This window comes from Nelumbo nucifera, chromosome 6 (genome assembly GCF_055504915.1).
Source record: "Nelumbo nucifera cultivar China Antique chromosome 6, China Antique-T2T, whole genome shotgun sequence".
NCBI classification, from domain to species: Eukaryota; Viridiplantae; Streptophyta; class Magnoliopsida; order Proteales; family Nelumbonaceae; genus Nelumbo; species Nelumbo nucifera.
In genome coordinates, this window is record NC_142654.1 from 19,169,197 (window position 1) to 19,192,112 (window position 22,916).

Below are 22,916 nucleotides of genomic sequence, written 5' to 3' on the forward strand. Positions count from 1 at the left end.
CCCCCCAGCCCCCCCGCCCCGTGCACGTCCAGCCCGCGTAGCCACCCAACCCCCACCCAGCCCGCCCAGCCCCCACCCGGCACGCCCAACCCGCCTAGCCCCCACCCCCCCTTCCACCCCATATGCCCAGTCACCCGTATGTGACCTCTAATCTGTTCTAATGATTGCAGGTACAACAACTATTAGTGGGCACCATGAATGTGGTGTGTCCATGCAATGGAGAGTGTGTCATAGTCGTGGTTGGGCATGAAAAGCCTAAGAACGTTGAACTATAGTTTTATGGGTGCCACTACTATGTATGTAGGTTATCAGTTAGATAATTTTGTTGTACTTTGCCCAACATGGTCTATGTTTAATAACATGTATTTGTTGTAGTTTGCCCCCAATAAACAATGCAACTTTTTCTTATGGAAAGATGAAGCAATGATGTGTCCCTATGACATTGGGCTATGCCGAGTGTTCACATCGAAAAAGCCTAGCAGCCAAGGAAAACGGTTCTGGGTGTGCGCAAAAACTCAGGTAAGAAAAAAAAAATTGTTATTCCATAATTATTTTGTTCAATGACTTATGAAAATTCATTTTTTTTTTGTAGGATGCAGGTGGCTGTAAATTCTTTTCATGGGTAACACTGGTGGATAGTGTAACCATGAAGGTAGATGATGGTTCAGGACCTTCTAGAATAAATGAAAGGTCATCTATTGACACATTGGATGAAATAGTAGCAGTTGTACAATCTGAAAAGGATATTTTAGATAGGATGTTCGAATTTTGTGATAAGTTATTGAAGCGTATCAAGGATTTACGCATAAAAAATTCATGATGTAGCTTTCTAATTTTGTCATTAGTGCTTGAAGGTGTCTATTTAATCAAACAGTTGTGAAAGATTCATGAACTAGTAGCAGTTGTACTCTCTCTCTCTCATATGTTTTATCAAACATTGAAGGTGTCTACTTAATCAAGTAGTTGTGAAAGATTCAAGAACTAGTAGCACATTTTTTCATATATAGACTATTTCATAACTAGTTCTATAACATGCACAAAACCAGTTCAGCATTGTTAAACATGGCAAGTTGGTGGGATAGACATGTACAGAATGTCTACTACAATGTATTTACCCCTGCATTGAGATCAATACAAGGATTGTCAAATTTAGCATTCATGGGTGGGGCAATCAAGTTTCAACTACAATTGTGTCATTGGTGGGCCAGTCAAATTCCTACTACAATGTAGAGCAACAACCTTTCCTCCTTGCTCAACTGAAAGAATAGCACCCGACCCAATCAAATACATTAAATCAATATACTCAAAAATAGACTATCAGTTATGAAATCAATCTATTCAAATTGTTCTCTCCACCCTATTAGTTATAAAATCATGACCAAGTTAGACTATCAGTTATGAAATCAGTATTCAGTATATTCAAAGATAGACTATCAATTATGAAATCAGTCCATTTAGTTTGGGTTTCAACTAAATCAAACACCTGCATCCATATGCAAGCTGATATGAAGAACCTGTATCAACTGAAGCAAACACTCACGTCAAACCCAACTTGCATCCATATGCATTAGATCTAAGGAATTCAAATGAATTCCAAAAAGTAAGAACTGTATCAACTGTATCAATACACAAGTTCTATAATCAGTAACAAGTCCATATGCTCTCTCCTACACCATTGTTCCAAAGTTCAAAATATAATCACTAACAAGTTTCGTGTCAAAATATATCAAAGTTCAAAAAAAAGTTGTGTTCCTCTGCCTCTCATGGTTGGGAGTATCTCAAATCCTGGCTACTCTGTTCCTCTACCTACACACACCAATTAGAATGAAAGTCAGTACAAATTTCAGCTGACATACTAAATTGTTATGATAAAACAAAAAAAATGTCCTCACTTGTCTTCCTAATGAAACAATGTCTGGATGTTGCAAGTTCCCCGTGTCAACTCTACCACCTATACCTCCACTAATAGACCTTCCCCTCCCCCTCCCCCTCCCCCTTGTCCTACCACCCCTATCAGACATTCCACTTGCACTACCACTTGTTGCTCCTGATGATGAACTAGCAACAACTTGTGTAGAAATAGCCCTTCTCCTGGGTGGAAAAACTTTCCTTCTTGTAGACTGGGTATGATCATGATCAGCAACATGCCTCTACCCTACAATTCAAATACCCTAGTTAGTACACAATACACAAGTAAAATACCATTCATAACTTCATATATGTTGAGTCTTGAGTGATTTTTTTACCACTGGAGTCTCTCTCTATTCATATTCGGAGGAAGGGCTCTGCAATTCCTTCTGTTGTACCCTATTATACCACAAATGGAACACCTGACTGTCTTCCATTCTAGTGGGGCTCGGTATAATGGGGCTGCTTCATCCTCTTCTCTTCTTCTCATGGTTCAGGGTCGACCTGGCCTCCTCCTCACTATGGGGGGTGTAAGTGGGTGGTGTTGCACTTGTTGCCAGTATTTCTATCCTGGGAGAGCATGAATAAAATGACTGTACACCTTTTCATATGTTGCCTTGTGGAAGGCCTTATCACATAGGTCTTCTACACTATTTCTTGTAAAGGTAAGCACTGCAAGTAGATGAGCACAAGGTAGGCCACTTATATCCCAAACCTTACATATACATGACATTAAATCCATCTTGGTGACATTTTCAACCTAGTCAGATCTAGTGTTTGAAACTCATATTGCCCTTATTAGAAAACCCAAACAGACCTGTTCAAACACAATAAGTAAGTACATATACAATGAATTGCTCAAGCCAAAAACACAAGTATATGGGAAATAAACATCACCTAGCTTACCTTGATCTCCTGTCAATGATTGATTGCACTTTAGGCAACAGATCAGACCTAAGTGTAGTGGATGCCTTGTGCTTATAATAAATCTTTTGCATCCATCTTTTCCTTATGTCCTCCAGCATTTCAACAATCGGCATTGCTCTGGCCTCCTCAATCCACGCATTAAATGACTCTGCCCAGTTGTTTGTTATCTCATTAGACTTAACTAATGGATCAAACCCATGCTTGGACCATGTGTCGGGGGGATCCTACTAAGCCATTCAAATGCATCTCTGGACATTTGATTACTTCCATGTAATGAACAAAGTCAGACTGGGTATATGATTTCCCAGCAGCCCATACAACATCCTTCAATGGTTTTCCCTTGAATAGATTTTTGAAGTTGTTATATAGATGACGTAGACAAAACCTATGATTTGCACCAGGCATGCAACATGATACTGCTTCAACAATGCCCTACAAACAAGCATCACATTTGTTAGTGCTATTTGTAATCAAAACAAAGGAAGTTATGCATTAACTCAACCAAACAAATATATATATATATATATATATATAGATATATACCTTCTGCCTATCCAACATAAATGTCCACCTGTGTGCGTCATCAATACCTAGAGCATCTCTTAACTCAACCAAGAACCACGTCCAACTGTCTCTGCTTTCAGCTTCCACTATAGAATATGCAATAGGAAAATTTTCATTATTGCCATCAATCCCTACAGCTGTGAGTATTATACCCCCTATTGCACCAGTCTTGGTGTGGCAACCATCAAGTTGAATTATCTTTCTGCAACCATCCAAGAACCCATCCCTTGGACTTGCAAGGCATATGAATACTCTCTTGAAAACCTCATATGTGTTTTCTTCTGAGTCAAGTGGGGCATGCAGTTTCACAACAGACCTAGGGTTGCTTGCAAGCAAGGTTGTACAGTACTGAGGGAGTATTGCATATGAATCTGCCAAGGATCCCCTAATCCTATCAACAACCTTAAGCTTTGCCCTATGTACTTTCCTCCATGTCACATCTATCACAAACATTATTCTAATTTCAGACCTAAGCACACTACTTGACATGGTAGGATCAGCCCTTAACAACCCTTCAATCTTTGTTGACACCCATGTATTTGTTGCCTTCCTATTTGTAGTCACCCTGATACAACTATGTGTATCATTGAGGGTCTTAACTATAAAGTTGCCTCCATCATAGCTAAGGGAGGCATGAATCCTCCAGCCACAGTCAACTACAACACACACTCCAATAAACCTACACTTCTCATTTTTCTTTCTTTTAATCTCTATACCCTCCACCACACAATATTGTCTCAGTGTTTGCCTAAACTCTTTCACATTGGTAAACTCCATACCAACCCGAAATCTTGGTATGGAAAAGTCAAACTCCAGTGTATTGCCCCTCTCCCTTGGACTATCATAGTCACTAGTAGGCTCATAGTCAAACAAATCAGCACTACCACCATCATGTACACCCTCGTTACCATCATCCTCATCTGAACCCTCATGATCCCCACCATCTGAACTCTCTTGATCCCCACCATCTTCATCCGAATAATCCTCACCATCATCTTCCCAGTAAGCATCACAATCATCATACAAACCCTTAAATTCCCCATCATCAACATCATGATGATCATCCAGCCCCTCATCATTGCCATGGCTATGACCAGCAACATCATCATCATCATCATCATCATCAACTACATAACAGTCAACATCATCATCATCATCTTGCATTTGTTCCTTTCCCTTGCCACTACACCCATCATCCATACTAACACACTTGGCTTCGGTATAAGTAACATATAATATTATCTTATGGAGGTCCCCATGGATAGCAAACATGTCCATCGCATCATTTTCACAACTAAGAACACCTAAATGCTCCTCTAAATCCTAACTTGGTATCCTGTAATTGATAGTCACAATGCTTCCAAGAGGTATAGCAGCCAATGAACAAAAGTCATTCAAGATGTCTAGATAGCATATTCTATCACTATCCACATTATCCACATGTCCAACTTGACCATTTACGTATGATAACTTCTCATCTGTGGACTTCCAATGGCCACCATAATTGATGATGAACATGTATCTACTCCCATCCATCACCTACATCATAGACAGGGACAAATATAGTTACAACATAAGCTACACAATAAGTACACAATAAGCTACACAATAAGCTACACCCTAAACACCATAACCTACAAAATAAGCTAAACCACAACCGAAAACATAAGCTACACTATGAGCTAGAACAATTCCAATCATGGGCCCTACACTTGAAACAATGTTTCATACATTGGTATTGACAGATTCATGCTGAAATAGTGTTTCAGACATTTTGTCAAGCACTTGGACCCACGTGTTGATCCCATGTGTATGAATTAAAGCAGACACATGGGTCCCAACACACCACATATACTCAAAACCTCCAAGTTCCATTTTACCCGGATTTGTCAATGAATCCCTGTGAGTAGTCCCCAAAACCCTAGCTAAAAAACACATAAAAAGTTGGACCATACCTCTGTGATAGAAAACGCAGGCTATCTCAATGAAAGTTGTAAGAAAAATATTCGAATCCCACTGCAAAATGGTAAAAATTTGTAAGAAAAATATTCCAAGAGCAACTAGCTCAGAGAGACGACAAATGTCATCCCTCCCCCGAAAAAACAAGACCGAAATGCATGTTTTTCATACAAACCTGCTGTGCACTGCCATACAACTTGCCGGATTTTGCAGCGGCAATCGTGGAAGATGACTGTGGTTCTTCTCCGCACGAACATTGATATATTTTTCTCCAATGAACGATGATAAACAGTGTTTGGCGAGAATAATACTTTAATCTCTCCCTCATTAAGGGAGGGCAAAAACATAATTTGAAAAATGGTGCAAAATGGGTTCGATATGAGTGAGAGTTAACGAAAGGGTAAAAACATAAAATCATCTTTTCTGTCCTGATTTAACGATAATGACAATTATCAGAAAACTTAAGGGTACCGCAAGACAATAGCTAACCAGTAGGGGTACCGCGTGTTATTAGGCCAAACAGTAGGGGGGTGTTTAAGAGATTTACCCTATTAATTATTAGCTAGCAATTCCTACCACCCATATGCCAACTGCTTGATTGAGTAGCAATTCCTCCCTCTACATGTACTCAATCAAGCAATTAACCTTAGCCAAGTGTAACCTACATTTTAGCATGGTTTTTAAAACCGACCCGGTGATTGAACCGGTCAGGGGTCCAGTTATCGGGTAGAACGGTCCAATCATTCGAACCGAACGCTCGGCCCATTCTGACAGAAAAATATAAAAATAAAAGAAAATTCAAAAAAATAAAAACGGTCAAAACTGTTCGAACGATTAACCACCCGGTTTAGCGGTTCGCTGACCAAAATCAACGGTTTTGGGGGAAAATCCGGTTTTTGGGGAAAACAAAGACCGGTTCCCAATTTTTCCGGTCCGATCGTCCAGTCTAGTATGGTTTTGAAAACCATGCATTTTAGGCCCCATTTGTTTTTTTAGAAATTTATTTATTCACATAAATATATTTGTCGGATAAGTATATTTGTTTAAATGTTTTTTATTTTTTAGGTAAATAATTAGTCGTATAAAATCATTATTAAAATGAGCAATTTCGTTCCATTAAGTGTTGGGTAACTTACCCACTTGAGAGATAGGTATCACTTACACACATAAATTAAAAAAAAAAAAAATAGAACATACAAAGTCCCTCCCGTACTATGGGGTTAGTGACAAAGACCCCTCTTGCATTTTTTTTTGCGACAAAGACCCCCTTGAACTTTGGCCATTAGACAAAGACCCCCTCGGCCATTATGTCTGACGGAAGGCGTTAGGTTATCAAAATACCCCATTAAGCTTTCTTTGTTTTCTTTCTCTTGCCATTCTCTCTTAAAACCTAACTGACCCAAAAATACTTTTAATCATCGTCCGAAAAAGAAAAAATCCAACTTTTTCTTTGGTGAGAAATCTGTGGCAGTGAGAAATCTGACTTTTTTCACTAGTGGTTTCGTCAAAAAAGGAAAAAATCTCCAACAAATTGCAACAACAAACCAAAACTACAAGAAAACTTCATTTTTCACATGAAAACTTGATTTATAGGTCCCAAAAAAAGTTCAACGCCACTTACTGTGCCAACATATTCCCTCCTCCACTTCCACATTGGCTAATTTGGTTTGGTGGGATCTTGAACCAATGCATCAAATTAGCTAACCTTATAAACGCCTCTCTGGGGTTACTATCCATTGTTGAGGATTTGTTCCATGGTAATTGGTGAGGTCCACTTGACATTAACAGGTTTAAGAGGTTGAACTTCTAGAAAATTTTCTTCTAGCTACTTTGGGTGACTTTCAGTAGTTGACATAGCCTCTAGCGTCAGAATCTAATGGTTGATGTTCATCTCATCACTCTGGCCCCCGGCCTCGCTTAGGCGTAACTGTAGTCTAGCTTCCTTTGGGGCTTTAATAAGTTGACATGCATAACCTCTGACGTCAAAACTTAGAAGCAAGCCAATGAGCCAGAGCAGTGGGATGCTCTGCAACTTTGAATCGTTTAGGCTATGTTTGGTTTCAAGGAAAAAGTAAAGAAAGGAAAGGAAAGGTAAAAAAATCCATATAAGAAAAAGGTTTCTCTACTTTTTCCTTTAAACCAAACATAACTTTAAGGAAAATTTGAATATAGAGGCATTTTTACGAATGTTTAATCTGCCACGTACAACTATATATATACAAATCTGATTCTAAATGCATTAACAAAACATCACCTAAAACCAAACCAAAGTCTCCACAAAATCTGGAAATCGATTAAGAACCGACAAGAGGATTATAGCTTTAGCTTGTATCTCCACTAGTTCATCCTCCTAATAAGTTTATTGATATAATGTTCCTGATTTCCAGCATCCAGCATCCCCACCTTCAACATAATGGTTTCTCTTCTTCTTCAAGCCGCTAGATGGAGCACTCAACTTGAATGACCAAAGAAAATTGTTTGCCTCCTTGAAGTGGGGCCCTACTGTACTGATCTCATGGATCCGATCTTCCATGTATATGATCCTATACTTTCCTAGGGCCTGTTCAATTATATATAGAATTATTAGTGAAAGCAATCTAATGTCTATTCAACCCTATGCAACACATTCATAGTTTCTTTGTTGACTTTCAAAAACACACCATTAAAAATCTGTCTCAAACGGTGGGTGCATTGCATTGATACCATGGATACGAATAATGAACAGCAATTTGGCTTCTGGATTAATATAGAAATCATCTTTCAGCTTGGCCTCGCGCTTCAATTTGATTAGCTCTTTCTCCTGTTCCTGGTATTCTTTAACATATTGTTCAGTCCTCTTGAAGATGAGTTTTCGGTTTTCAACTTTAACTCAATTATACTCCACCAAGGAACAAGCTTATATCCATCCTTCACCATTCATTGATTACCTATTGCCTTGATCACCAGTTCATAATCCCGTTACGAAACTGCAGACTCGTCTATGAAACCACCAAGATCTCAAGCTGCTTATGTTGCGCTGTGCGAGAATGGTAACTGATTTGTTGTGTGGGTTGCAGAGCTTTTGAGACACTCCCCGTCTGGAACCTTTGTTCATCATCGCCCTTTCGGTGTCCATCAAGTCCTCTCACTGCAAATCATTCTAATGTCCATTAGCACCCCTATACAGTGAGATGAAGAATATGGTTTAGGCTATATCTGCCGGTTCCTGGGGACACCAAGGAGGCAGCAGAGGATGATGTGTTATCTGATGGGACGGTGGTGAAATGATTTTGACGAATTAAAGAAAAATGTAAAATAAATTAAAAAAGGGTAGTTTAGACATTTAAAAAAATGTAAACAGCCAGATGAGAATCTTTTTTAAAGTTAATTGACGAAGTGCTAAGAGGGGGGGGTCTTTGTCTAACAGCCAAAGTTAAGGGAGACTTTTTTTAAAAAAAAAAAAACGTAGGGGTCTTTGTCACTGATCCGACCCCATAATAATAATAATAAGACGGGGGAGTCATTATAATTTACCCTAAATATTTTGATAAATAGAAACCAAAGCGTCATTGATTAACATTCCCCGAGGGAGGGTCCTTACAGTTTGTATTGAAAGTTTACCCCATGTGCTGGTGTATGATCATGTCCTCTCTCAAGTGGCAGCTTATATACTCACCACTAATCACGAGCACAATTCTCGGTCAAAATGGAGCGAGAAGGAAAGAGTGGATAAGGACCAACAGGCAACAGCTATTTCTGGCTCTACCCAAGTAAGCGACACCCAATCGCAGTTGGGCTTCGGCAATCGACACACATCTGGACTGGATTCTGGTCTCTGGACAGCATTGAGACAAGGGAATGATATAAAAACACACCCACGACTTGAAGTAGAAATAAATAATCAACCCTTCTTTGTTTAAGCCCAAAAGAGAGAGAGAGAGGGGTCCGAACTCGCGAGATTCATTCCTTTAATTGACTGGAAATAGAATTAATTAAGAGAATGGAGAAAACAAATAATTGTAAACAACACAAAGCCCAGTGAAAGCAGACAGCCTCAAACTAAGTACATAAACAAATAGTAAAAACAAAACACAATTAAACAAATACATAGACCACATTCTACTAAAACAGGATGCATGTTTTATTTGGTGAATATATTAATTAGTGAGATCTCAAGACAGGATCTCTGAAGCTTTATTGAGGTCCTGGACTGGAAGTAGAGGTGAGATACTTCTATATTGGGCATTATATTTTTTCCATACATATGTCCCTTCACCCTCGTCTTGACTTCCTATAGAATATGGGCTACCAATCCACCCTATCCTACCTATTTGTCTTATCTAATCTTCTTACATGATGCATGCACAGAAAAGATAAAACCTAAGTTTTACCTTTCTTTTTATAATTAAATTAAAATAAATACATATTATCCATATGGGTTTCGCTCGCAGTATCACTTCAAATATTGCGGTGGTCTTAGCTTCATAGAACATGGTAATAAGTCTTTTTCAAAACATGGTTCTTAAGTCCACCTTGGGAGACAACTTCAATTAAAAAAATGAAGAATTAAAAACTGTTGACACAAATATTCAGTAATTGCACAAAATATTTGAATCAGATGCTCAAATACCATCATGGTGGTGCCTGTATGGATGACCCTTTTCTGATGAAAAATGAGAATTTATATTGTGTTTCATTCTCATCACAAGAATTTTCAACTAATCCGAAATACATTTTAATTACGCTCATATTTGGTTCTTAGCTCCCGGTGCGGCATGAAGCAGTACTCCAGTCCAGCGTTTGTTGGATACTAGGCATGGTATCTGCAGTTCTGTTGTTCACAGCATATTCCGTACACACACATACACACAGATATAGATGAGTTCGTTCAGAGAAGCAAGTCATTAAAGAATTTGACGAATACAACTAGCCCGCAGTAGTAGCTAGATTTGAATGCATAAGATTAACAACAAACCTATCTAAACCACGGCTCTCATTTACAACCTTCATTCATGACAAGAGATTAAATTAGATTTAATAAAAAGAAAAGATGAAAGATTTATTTTTTCTTCTTTTGCTCTCAGGTTGTTCCCCACTGCGTGGACGGGTAAAGAAAAAGAAAGTTACAACAAGGAACATAATCCCTTTGAGATCTATAGTTTGTTCTTCTTTTACAATCCTCCCATCTCTTTCTGAGCAACAGCAGCAACAGCAGAACAAGATAGAAGATATTACCATATCTCATTTTCACTCTCTCCTCTGCAAGCAACCTGTGAACAGAGAGAACAGATCCAGGAATTGAATAGTTGTATCAATGAAATTTCTTGTATGAGTTTATGACCAGTGAAAGTAAAAGCCAAAAGAGATCCGGTGACTTACTTCTTTAGATGAAGTAGTTTTCCCTTGGTGAGAGGACTTTAAGAAACCAAATTGCTCCTGGAATATTGGCGTCCCCTGTGACTCTCACAGGAGGGGAAAGTCTTAGAGAGAAGAGAAGGAGACATTGAGGAGGAAACCAATAATAAGAAGAGAGTAAGAAAGAAGAAACCCAGACAGAGAGGAAGTTGGGTACCTGAAAATGAGTTGCAGAGAAGCCTTGCGAGAAATCCAAGAGATCCTCCATCGCATCTTGGTTGTTGGAGGGAGCCAAATTGTTCTACGGAAATAAGTCAAGAACCAATCAAAGAAAAATTATTCCTAATAACAAGTGAGTGAAAAGGGAAATAATGTTAATGATAGAGATTCGTAGACAGCTTTCAAAAGCAATCTATTACTCTAACTATTGTTTCTTTTTCTTTTCCTTTTAACTAATACAGTTCTTGCTCTAGAGCCTAGACTTGCCTCGGAGAAGTTGAAAACAGGAGAGCTAGCAGTGTCATCACGAAATGATAATAGATGCTGTTGCTGTTGACGTTGGTCTAATTTTCTTCTTTTTCCACTCTTGTTAGCTAATACATCAGCCGGAAAAGCAGAAGAAAAGCACCCATTTTCTTCAAAATAGTCATCATCTTCAAGGAAATGCGGAGGCCCAGAAGATGCATCCGAAACCATAGATAAATCCTTTTCTTCATCCCCTTCTTCTGTTTCTTCTTTTCTAAAATCTTGACCAAAGAAATCAATTTCATCACGAAGCCCGCAACATCTTTTGTAAGGATTTGTAGAAAGAGAGGAGTGGTCTAAATACATAGTCCAACCAGATTCACACCCACTACTGCACTCTGAAGAAGCCAAGCCACTCATTCTTAGCTCCTCTTCAGAGAACACCCGAATGAGTTTTCTTCTATTAGCTAGCAGCTCCGTTATTTACAAGAAGCCGCGAACTAGATGAGATGAGATCGAAGTGAAATGGAAATAGATTCTGAATTACTACTATTTCTTCGTCTCCTCTCCCCTTCTTCCTCTCTGACTTTGTAAGTAGAAGAAGACTAGAGAGAGAAAAACCAATCGAATCACACCCAAATCCTAGGCAATTTTTGTCCTAACCCGCCTTTCTGTTCGCCAACTTATTTATCCTTTTTTATTATTATTATTATTATTATTATTTTTTTTTTTTAACTCTCTCTCCCTCTCTTCTTCTTTTTTATTCTCCTAATGGCAATGGCCAATGGATGCATCAATGTTACCACTTGGGTCGGTGTTTCTTAATTCTTATGCGAGAGACGAGGGAGGGGATGAGATGACTCTGCAATGGAAGCTTTGAGATGAAGATTAGACCTGTTCATGGGCCGGGTAGCCCGACGGCCCGCGGGCCTGACCTCGGGCTTAACACAGTAAGCCCGACTGTGTTTCGGGCCGGGCTCGGGATTTGTCAAAAAAGTCCGGCCCGAGCTTGGCCCGGTCCGACTCAGTATTATATATTTTATAAAATATATAATATGTATTTTATATATTATATAAAATATATAAATAATATAATATTTATTAAAATATATATTTATAATTTAATATATATATATATATTTTATTCTTTTCTTTATAATTTCAATCTATCTCTCTATATTCAGCTGCTTCAACATTAATAATAATAATAATATAAGCTAAATTTCGGGCCCAGGCCCAGGCTTGGGCTTCGGACTTTTTATGAGAACCGGGCTTGGACCCAAATTGTAGGCCCAATGGTCAAGCCGGGCTCGAGCTCGGGCCTTAAAAAAATTTGTTAATACACAATAAAAGCCTAGCTCGGCCCGGCCATGAACAGATCTAATGAAGATGGAGCCCAACGCCTTCACATGCAATACAGCGAGGCACTGTGTACGCTCTAAACAGAGGAGGGCACACGTCCATAATTATTTCAAATCCCGTGAATAGAATGGTTACCCAGGGCCAGGGATTATATGGGTCTCACCGTTTCTTGTCCCCTATTAGAGTATGGACTATACTACAGTGCAGTAATAGCAGTAATAGACTAATAACCATTCTCTATTTCTCTCTCTCTCTTCTCAGAGAGATCCTTGGAATTAATTGTTTTGTTGAATAATTGTACTCAACAACAATAATGTAATAATGTCAAAGCATTTGGGTACTTCACACTTTCACAGTAATGTGGATTCTTTTAAGATGGTTTCCGGACGGGTTAGCTTAACCATTTACATGGGGCCTGATGGAATAGACCCGGGTTCTACATTCAAGACCGTATTGGCCGGTGTAACAACCACTGTTTAGGAATATTTTATTGGAGAAAGCCAATAGCCGTACATGCAAATAAGCAACAGGACACGAGTCTACATGCAAACACAACAAACATAATAAATATTCTAATCCAACTAACTACTAGTTTTACTTCATATTTGCCTGCACATCTCACTTCCTTCTAACTCTTCCCAATAACAATACTTTTCAAAGCCTGATTGTTCTCTCTCTTTTTTTTCTTCCATTATTCTTTATGAAGCCATTAAAGTAGAGTTAATGCCATATTTGGGAGTGCTTAAAAATAAGTATTTATTTGGGTTGGGATTACACCATTAAGCACTTATTTTGGTATTTGGAAAATAAGTTCTAAATAAATGCTTATTTTAAAAAAATAAGGGTTTACTTTTTAAACCTAAATTTCTAACTTTTTTAAGTGCTTATACAATAATCACTTATTCATTTTTTTTTTCTTTCAAAATTATCCTTAATTGAATTTTATAAAAGTATTTTTATTAAAGTGTTTTTATAAAAGTATTTTTATAAAAATACTTTCAAAAAAGTGTTTATATTAAAGTTCTTTCATGTTCATTAAAGTGCTTTTGTACAAGTACTTTTACTCAAGTGTTTTTATAAAAGTACTTTTATTAAAGTGGTTTTGTAAAAGTGTGTTTATAAAAGTATTTTCATAAGGGTATATTTTAAAAATTTGAAAGAAAATGAAGGACAAAATAGTCACAAATGCTTATTTAAGTGTTTATTGAAGAAAAAGACTACCAAACGCCCAATAAACACTTGTTTTTAACATAAACACTCCCAAACATGGTCTAAGTGGGGTCAATTTGGAGAGCTTCTATATAGGATTACACCTGTTCTTATTGGACTTCAAATTCCATCTTCTATTGGAATTGAAAAAAAATATATGGGTGGATATTTTTATATCTAAATTATTCCAAATCAATTCTTTCATTCCAAACACAACCTTATGCCTCGAGTATCAAACCAATAGAAAAATCTTACCAAAAAAAGAAAAAAAAAGCATAATACGAATATGGCAGGTTAATAATTTAAAATTTTACTCTGATTCAATATTTTTATAGAATTGTATTTATATTCAGTTGGAGTGATTTAACAAAAAATTCAAACTATTTTGACCGAGTTGATCAAAACTTATTGAACCTTTAATAATTTAAGGAATCCTGATACAGAGATAGTACAATTGATATGCATTTGAATCTGCAGTGCAAATTAATCCAATTGAAAGAAGCCAAACACACTGTGTGGTGGAGTAATAAATAATGAATTAATTAGTCAATCTACAACTTTTGTAATGATATGCCCTTTTATATGTGGAAACTATTGTTAACTGCATTTATTGTACAACTTATGGTGATACTCATGAGCATAAACATTGGTAAATTATTTAATTTTCCTGTTTTGGTCATTTCTACTTTACCCCATTTTCTATCATGTAGATTGATGATGTGGCAAGTTAAAAATAAGTTGTTATCGTAAGGTTGGCACCGTGATCATTCATTGAATCCATGTAGGTGGCTTAAGAAAAATGAATCCATGTAGGACAAAAAGTTTGCCGTAGAATAATAAATGACATGATTTGGTAATATAGCTTTCCCCAAATCAAGGTTTGTGCTAGACAATGGTTGCCACAAGTAGAACTGTGGAATCTTTCATCTGTTTTGGATGATTTTAGGCCCTAGCTTATGCATTTAAATACCAAAACAAATTAAGGTCGTTAGTACAACAATGATTTCTTGGTGAGGATTACATGGCCTTACATATCAAGTGGAAAATTGAAATATTGCTTTAGTTTGTTTAGAATTTAATGGTTTGACTGAGCTACCTCTTCGCAGTTATCCCCATGGAGAAGTGTCTAGCTATCACTGCAGATAATAAAATCTTATTTAGAGATTTCATCTAACAGCTTAAATTTTAGGTGGAACTGTTTATTGAGATGATATTAGAGTCTGTTTGATTAAGTATATGTTTAATTCCGTTGGCATTTAAACAAAGGCCATTTATTATTTTAAATGTTTATCTATACTATCTTAATTTAAATGTTTTTCACTTTAAATGTTTTTTTTTAACATCATTTTAAATGACTTTTGCTTTTCACCTTAAATTAACACCCACAAAAGCATGTCATATTAGCATTTCATTTCAAGAAATGTTGGGGCATTAGGAAAACAAAAATTTGACATTCCCCAAATGCCCCATACACAAAAATCAAAGCATTTCAGTTTCTTAGTGTTTATTTGATAAATGATAAAATCAAATAGTAATTTCAAATGCAATAAATGCCAACACCTATATGACATTTGTGACAGTATTTTTTCAATAAACACGCACAGAACTAAACATCACCTAAGTGATCTTGTATTTAATTCTTATCACCTCCATTATAATTAATTAAATTTCTTTATAAGATTTGAATCAGCTTGTACTTATCCACATTTCATACTGAATATAAACCTTATTTAAGTTCCCCTACCTTTTCTTTCAAACCAAACACAACCTTAATCAATACATACTTTGAATAGATTTCAGTGGTTTTGGGTCCCTGCCGTTCAAGCTCATCAATCCACTTTGTTCAATTTATGGGCCCAATTAAAAGATTGGACAGGATTACATTGTCTTGGCCACTTAACTGATTGAATATGTTTAATGGCCAGCAATGCAAGGTACAAGAAATTAAAGGAAAAAAGAAAACAAAAAAAGAATCCATTAATTGGACGGTTCGAGTGATATAATCAAACATTTTACGGTCTCCATGGACGAAGGAATTTGGACCCAAAAGGATATGATTAACCATTTTCCTAACATATACGATATGCCTCACCCTGTGAGCTGGGATAACTTGACATGTGATCAGCACCCATAGATGTGGGCCCACCTTTTCATGGGTTTCGTTTGGATAAGTGCCTAAACCTCACATGACCTTTTAACGAGTGATTGATTGGGTTTTGACCCAGATAAGCTAACTGCATGGTGGGACTGATTCTAAGGTAAATTTCGATGTAATGGATGTGTGACACTTGACAAGTTAAATTGCATACGGGCCCTGGTTCTGGAGCCCCAGACCCACGCCTCTGCTATCAAGTTTGCTCCCTACTCCGTACTGTCTTGTTTTTGTATTGTAGAGATGGACAAGACTGGGCCGGGGGAAACAAAAGTCGGTTGTCCTTGCACCAACTTGATTAATTATGGGCCGTTGTTTGAGCAACAAATCTTTTTCTCTCTCTTTCTGAGTCTCAAGTCTTGTTATTATTGGTATAAATTTATTTATATTTAAAGTAAACATACGAATAAAAAATGCTTACAGTTGGAAATTGGAATGTGAACTTGCACACACATACAAATATGCATGCACGTGCGCTCGCACGCACCTCAATCTGAAATGCTCTCTACAGTTAGTTCCCTATAAAAGTATAAAACTATCATCTCCCCCACTCGTGTGTTGGGATGCTGCTTCCAATGGAAAATGCTGCGCACCAACAGATGACCAGAACCTGCAGCCTCAATTTCGATGTTGAACAAATAAAGGTATTTTTAGGGATGTCAATGGCAATGGGTCATGTTTCCCTCAGAACGGGCAAACCATAACGGGTTTATCACTTAACTTAACCCCAGACATAAGACTTCCTATGTATTTTGGTCGAGTTCGAATCACCTGCCAACGAAACACATCCCAACCCCTATCAACATGATCTGACACTGCATCTTATGCATGATAAGTCTAATTTATGTTTTTTAGTGAGTCTCAGTCTGATTGTGAAATGTACGATGTTACATTTTGTTGGTCAGACCCGACTCAATTTTGATCATATAACCCGATATGGCCAAATATTCCATTCCAATCATATATCGTAATTCGTAAGCCTGCATCTTCAATTCATTAGCTATGTCAAGGGCCACGACGGACGCAACCTTGTGGAAAGCCACCTTCAACTCCACCTCAAGCTAGGAAATTTTGTCTTGGTGCCTATCAACTATCAACGAGGGCTATGGCTTCATCTCTCTCTGGTCGAAGCTGATCTCTTTCTGCTATAAGCTTCTCCGTCTCTGAAAACTCAGGCACATTATTTCTTTCAACTGAAGACAATCTGACATCAAACAACTTGGTCTAATGGTCTTATATCACATCGACCTCCAAAGAGGGGGGCATGTGATGTGATACGATCAAATATTTCGTTCTAATCATGTTGTGACAGGGTAGCCTCGTCTTACCATAGACCTCGGAGGACAATTACGAAATTTCACCTACGGGCTTAATGGCACGTTCGCCTCTAATCATTACAACCTCAACCAAAGTACTCAGGCTCGTTAAATGGTAGGGTAACGCTTAGTCACATGGTCACCACTCACCAGCCTTAATGAAGTAAGTCAAACAATGCAGGCTGACGTGAGGAGGCATTATCAACCTCATTAATCTGACATCCAATGAGCATCTGCCTATAAGCACGTTGGGAATAAGTGTGTCTCTTCTGGCCTTGGCACTCTCTTGTTTTTACATTGCTCTCTCACTCCGGCACTTCGTCTTCTTCATCACCTTGGTTAATTTGACTGTCGAAGTCTTTGCCCTTGAAGATCACAGGGGCCTCTGACATTATTTGGTATTTGTAGGTGTGAACTATAGCCCATTTAACTACAAGATTCTTATAATATCCATCTTCCAAAATCCGACATCAAACAAGTATGGTTTTCTTTTTTTGTAAATAAAATAAGTAAACAACTACCACATTGGTAAGTGTTGATTAGGAATGGAAATTGGATGGAGCACACTCTCCCTCTCCCTGTCCCTACCTCGTAACCAAGATACCCTACTTTGTCCCCTCCCTGTCCCTAGTGGAAAGGTAGGTCCGGATTGAGGCACTTACTCCCCCAACTGGGATAAAGAATCTTTGAATTTTCCCTGCCCCGAGGTAACAACCTAAAATATATCTAATTTAGAGATGTTTTAGAAATAAAATTTTGGGAATTTGGGATATTTCAAGAATTGGATTGTAGCAATTCAGGGGTACTATGAAAATGGAATTATGGGATCCTAGGATTTTTGAATTTGGGAGAAACTTAAAAGTATTTTAAAAATTAATATTAAACCTAGAAATACTCTACTAATTTACCATCAGGTTTGGAGCAGGTTGGAAGAATTATGAGCAAATTCTGTTCCCGCCCCATCTCCAATTTAGGATAAAAATGTTTTTCCTATCCCCATTTAAAATTGGGAAAAACCCGATCCGTTCAAACCAAGGCCCGTACAGAGAAAATTGCCATCCCTAGTATTGTTGGTTTTAGAAAAATACTGAGATGTGATTATGTAAGGCAACAGTTTTGAGGCTGCAAATTCAATATACTTATTATTAGACCCAAATTTGATTTAAATTAGAGCATATAAACAAATCAAATTTGGATCTACCAATATCAATTACTTTCTACAGTAGTCTAGGATAGAATAATAGTAGAACCCAAAACCGTGATTTTGGGTTGCGGATCAATTTGAACAGTTTGGACCCAATCTACGTTAGTCAATGAACCAGGCTTGGGTTGGATCCCAATGTATACATTAAAACCAATCTGAACAGTATGAATGATTCAAACATTGAATTGGACCAGTTCAAAATGGTTCATATTCATAGGATTGGATTGGACCTAATCCATCAGTAATGGATTAAGGGGCAGAGCCAGGAGCCATAGCCCCCCACCCCTAATTTCTGGGCCCCTTTCCCACTCCCCAACCTAATGATTGGCTATCCACCTTCCCTTAATTCACTCTAGATTTTGCCCCCTTATAAAAATGTCCTCGCACCGCCCCTGAATGGACTCATATTAGACCAGATCGGTGACAGTCTTACCTGAATTGAATCGACAGAAACACACGTACAAAATTAAGCGAAAAACAATGGTGCCTTAGTTTCCTTTTTGGGTACAAAAGGAGAGTTAAATCCAGAGAGGAACGGCCCTCCCAACTCCCAAGCTGCGAAAAGGAAGACGAGGAAGTCGATATCCCACGGGCTACGATCTATGCACTCTTCCTCTCTGTCTACACCTCTATTTGCCAGCCAGTCCGCAACTGCGTTACAAGCGAAACGCCTTCAATCACTAGAGATGAAAAGAATCGTTGAGAGAATGCATTTTTGTTTTTTCATTTTTTCAAAATAATTTCTAACTGTACAACCATATCCACAATGGCAACATGTGTTTTTTAGAATGCATGCATTTCAGATTTACTGGGAGGTCCCATTTGACCTCACAGCACCGTCATAGTGGCAAACATCTCCCAATACTTTAAAAAGTTAAATCATTCAATAGGTTGGGCTGAATTATTTATTTATAAGCCAGTGATTGCTATGGATGCTTTTTTTCAGTGTCTTCGATCTTTCAATCCTATGATGATGTCATATCATCTTACAGAGCTAGGCCTTACATGCGTTGTCCCTAGATTTGGGTAGTTGGTACAGCTGCGCCTAAAACCTTTGTCACGTAAGACTTGAAAGGAATAAGAGAAAAGAAATTAATAAAATTGTAAGAATAAGAGGAAAGGATATACAATAACTGCCCCTTCTTTTGCCTCATCCTTTTCAATTCCAGTGAGTGGTCATGTAAATGTCAATTGGTACTACTTGTGAACGGAGGATTGGAATTTCCAAGTAAAAATTATATTGTATTCTATCTCAGAATTTTAAATTTTACTGCAGATCTATAATTATTTAAAATTTTAAAAACTTTCACTTATAACATCAATATCCACACCATGTATTGGCATCAATTCTAAGCTGACACTTATCTCAACTATACCGTGGAACTAATATTTATTGGAGTGGACTGAACAACAATAAAAACCCCAATTTTAAAATTAAGGAATAGAATGAAAGGAAAAATAAAAAAACACCAAGTAGAAGAAAATTTATAAGAGGACAAAGTAGAAGTTTCCAATTGGCCACAGACTGTCAGAGTACCATATTAGGTTGGAGTTTAAAGATAACGATCAAAGGGGTAAAATATGAAAACCTCCCCTGAAGTTTTTAATATCATAATAACTTTCTATGAGGTTTCATTTTAGCAAAACGTCTCCTGTAATTTTACAAGAAATTGTAGTTTCCCTTCCATTTTTGCCCCATTAATGGAGATTTTAAAATTACAAAATTACCCTTACAATTAATTAGGAGGGCATCTTTCAATATAATTCAAAATATCAGATTTGTCCTTCTAGAAATCACTAGACCTAACATTTTTATAGAGTAATATTACTTTATTCTTTTTAATTTGATTTGGGATTTTTTTTTTAATTAAGAGTAAAATAGGTACTTTCGAAAAATTAGTGCATTAGGCCAATGTTGTCCGTCCAGGACAATAAGAAAAGGGAGATAGCTTTAGGTTTTTACATTTCTACGGGGAGGGGGGGTTTGTGAAAGTGAAACCTCAAGAGAGGATTTTGTGATTATCCGAAACCTCAAGGGAAGTTTTTATATTTTACCCTTATCAAAGATTAATTTTACATTTCAATCTCCGTCCACAAACAGGCTCCACCAAAGACTTTTTCATTTTGGCTCCTTTTAATTTAAAATGGAGGAAATGCTCCTAAATTTTTTGTAGAGATTCTGTTAGTATTAAGAGCAATAGCATCCACTCTTGTCTATATTTTTCCAGGAAGGAGTACAAAACTTTATAATTTGTATTATTTTATATATATTTGCACTGTATGTATTTGTATCTGTATTCCTTCCAAACTGACCTAAAAAGACAAAAGCGAAAATACAAAAGGTAAAATAACATTCAATTGTTTTTACTTTTTATTTTATAATTGAATAAAAATAACTGTGCTTTCATTCAAATTCAAAAGATGCAGCCATTCTTTTCTGTTCTATTATAATGTCAATATTCAGCAAGGAAAACTTTTGGAGTTTTGTTTGTAAAATTTTTCGAATTTTTTGGTGGAATAAAATTAAAAAAAAAAAAAAGAATATTGCCTAGACTGGAAAGTTTTTCTAGAGGTAGTTATATCTCAAAAATCCTGGACATATTCCCATTCCAAGAAGACCCCTACCCTCACCAAATGTATTAATTGATACAAAGTAGTTGCTGATGACTGAATGATGAATGAGAGTGACAAGGGATTTGCTTAATTACCTATAAATTAGAATTAGAGGGAGAGGAGGAAGAGAGAATGTCAAGGGCAATCTACCATAGAAATTAAAATGCTCAAATTCAACCTGAAATATGATTGCAATGGGGTGGTTTCACTATAGGAGAATAGTGAAGTTTGCCAAGAAACTATAGCAACATGGAGACTACCAAAGTCTAAAGACTAAAGCTATTATATATATATGCGGTCCCACTTTGCATATTCCATCCACCTGAACATTGAATGCCTGCCTTGTGGTCATCCACATCCAAAATAAGGGTTTTTTTTTTTTTTTTTTTTTGTAGTAGCTAAAGCCGCTGAACTGAATGACTTATTGTTTTTTCTGAAAAAGCTGAATAGTATGTTGTATTGATTAATGTAGATTGGGTATTTGGTCATACGACCATTTTATCCACTACTCAATATGTCATTCAATAATGGAGAAACTAATCAAAGGCACCAACCCTACACAAGGAACAGAATTAAGAATCGATGTTAGAACAGAAATGTGCAAAAAAGTGAAATAGACTTCGGTGTGGTAATCTCACGGAAAAATGTTACCGTTGGCAAGGGTGGAAGTTAACTACAGCGAATCTGGGGATCAGGAATCAGTTCGAGATGGAGGTTGGTGAAATCACTCCAATTGTGTTAGCCGTTAGGGGGTGCAGGGTGGATGCAATTGGTTCAAGGCAAGCAATTTTGATGGAAAAGAGGATGGAGGTATCTTTGAATTTAAATGATATTGTACAATTTTTATTTGATTAATATTACATTTTTTTTAATTTGATTGTTCTTTAATTATAAATGCAAAAATGTAATTTAAACAATCATTTTTTTCTTTATTCAAATCCTCTCATCAAGTCTTATATTTAAGATATTAACTTCAATTAACATTTATTAAATCCTATTTTTATTAGAATACCTATATTTTGAATTTAATCAGTCTATAATAATTTTAAGGACATAAAATATAATTTCAACTATTACATTTTTTCTTATTCAATTTCCCTTTCATGCAACTGCAACTGGATGGCCCATAAGCGGGATAAACATTGTGAATAAGGTATCTTTATTTTGGATGTCCTCTTCGGAGGATTAAAAAGCTCGCTGGGCGATGCCCTTGACTTCACAACTGTGCTCCACAATCGCCCACATGCATATCTGAATGTGCAGTAGAAACGCATTCCGTATTTATCACTGGGAGATATTTTCAATGCACAATTTGGATGTACTGTGGGGCGCAGATGTGAATGCAGCCTGTTTTCTTCCATTGTTAATATATTGTTTTTTTTTTAAAAAGTCACGACAGATGCAAATTTTTTAAGTCTGAATTGCAAGAAACTCCGGCTGAAGTTGGGGTTGAAGAAGATGGTAAAGCAGTGTGTGGCGAATACTTCACATCAGCCCCCCATGAAAGGGTGCTCCATAATGTCGCAGAGCACATCTCAATCGTATATTGAAAATATTTCTCCCTAACCTCTCATCATTTCTGGTATTATCATCAAGAATTGATTCCCAACACACGGCTGAAATATAAACTCGTGTATGACTAAAATAATTTGCTAGTCGTTGTCGACTGATTGATGTTTTAATCGCTGAATTGACGGGTCAATTTTACCGTACCGAAGTAAGGCCCATTTCAGGTGTTAGATCCAAACGGACATTCATTTCTCCTTTTCTACTCATGCGCCTCTATTCAATGCCCAGGTGGTCCAAAGTGGTTTATTGCTGTACAGTTTGCATTAGAAAGTATAAAGTAAAATTAATAATTATTTTTTTCTTGTAATCTACCAAAAAATGATTTAATGCAACG

General features: G+C 37.1%; 1 protein-coding gene and 1 pseudogene across 2 annotated transcripts; both read right to left on the reverse strand.

Moving 5' to 3' along the window:
* Positions 1 to 7,695: 7,695 nt before the first annotated feature.
* On the reverse strand, positions 7,696 to 8,455 carry LOC148790644 (large ribosomal subunit protein uL30y pseudogene; annotated as a pseudogene).
* A 1,769-nt stretch (positions 8,456 to 10,224) lies between these two features.
* LOC104591252 (protein SOB FIVE-LIKE 5-like) lies at positions 10,225 to 11,822 on the reverse strand. Of its 2 annotated transcripts, none has more exons than XM_010250059.3 (4): positions 11,179 to 11,822; positions 10,910 to 10,993; positions 10,717 to 10,817; positions 10,225 to 10,607 (listed from the first exon to the last, which is right to left on the reverse strand). In XM_010250059.3, exons 1-3 carry the CDS (start codon positions 11,575 to 11,577, stop codon positions 10,755 to 10,757), a joined length of 546 nt encoding a protein of 181 aa, XP_010248361.1. In that variant the 5' UTR covers positions 11,578 to 11,822; the 3' UTR covers positions 10,225 to 10,607; positions 10,717 to 10,754. The 2 variants fall into 2 exon arrangements, with proteins under 2 accessions (XP_010248361.1, XP_010248360.1); XM_010250058.3 differs by having other exon boundaries at positions 10,717 to 10,791; positions 11,179 to 11,821.
* Between the last annotated feature and the right edge of the window lie 11,094 nt (positions 11,823 to 22,916).

What these genes read in the sequence shown, in the direction of transcription:
- LOC104591252 (XM_010250058.3), bottom strand. Translation starts at nt 11,577, where the DNA reads ATGAGTGGCTTGGCTTCTTCAGAGTGCAGTAGTGGGTGTGAATCTGGT. An exon ending in TCTCTGCAACTCATTTTCAG is followed by an intron (nt 10,792 to 10,909) that starts GTACCCAACTTC and finishes TGAGAGTCACAG; the next exon opens with GGGACGCCAATATTCCAGGA. An exon ending in AAACTACTTCATCTAAAGAA is followed by an intron (nt 10,608 to 10,716) that starts GTAAGTCACCGG and finishes CTCTGTTCACAG; the next exon opens with GTTGCTTGCAGAGGAGAGAG.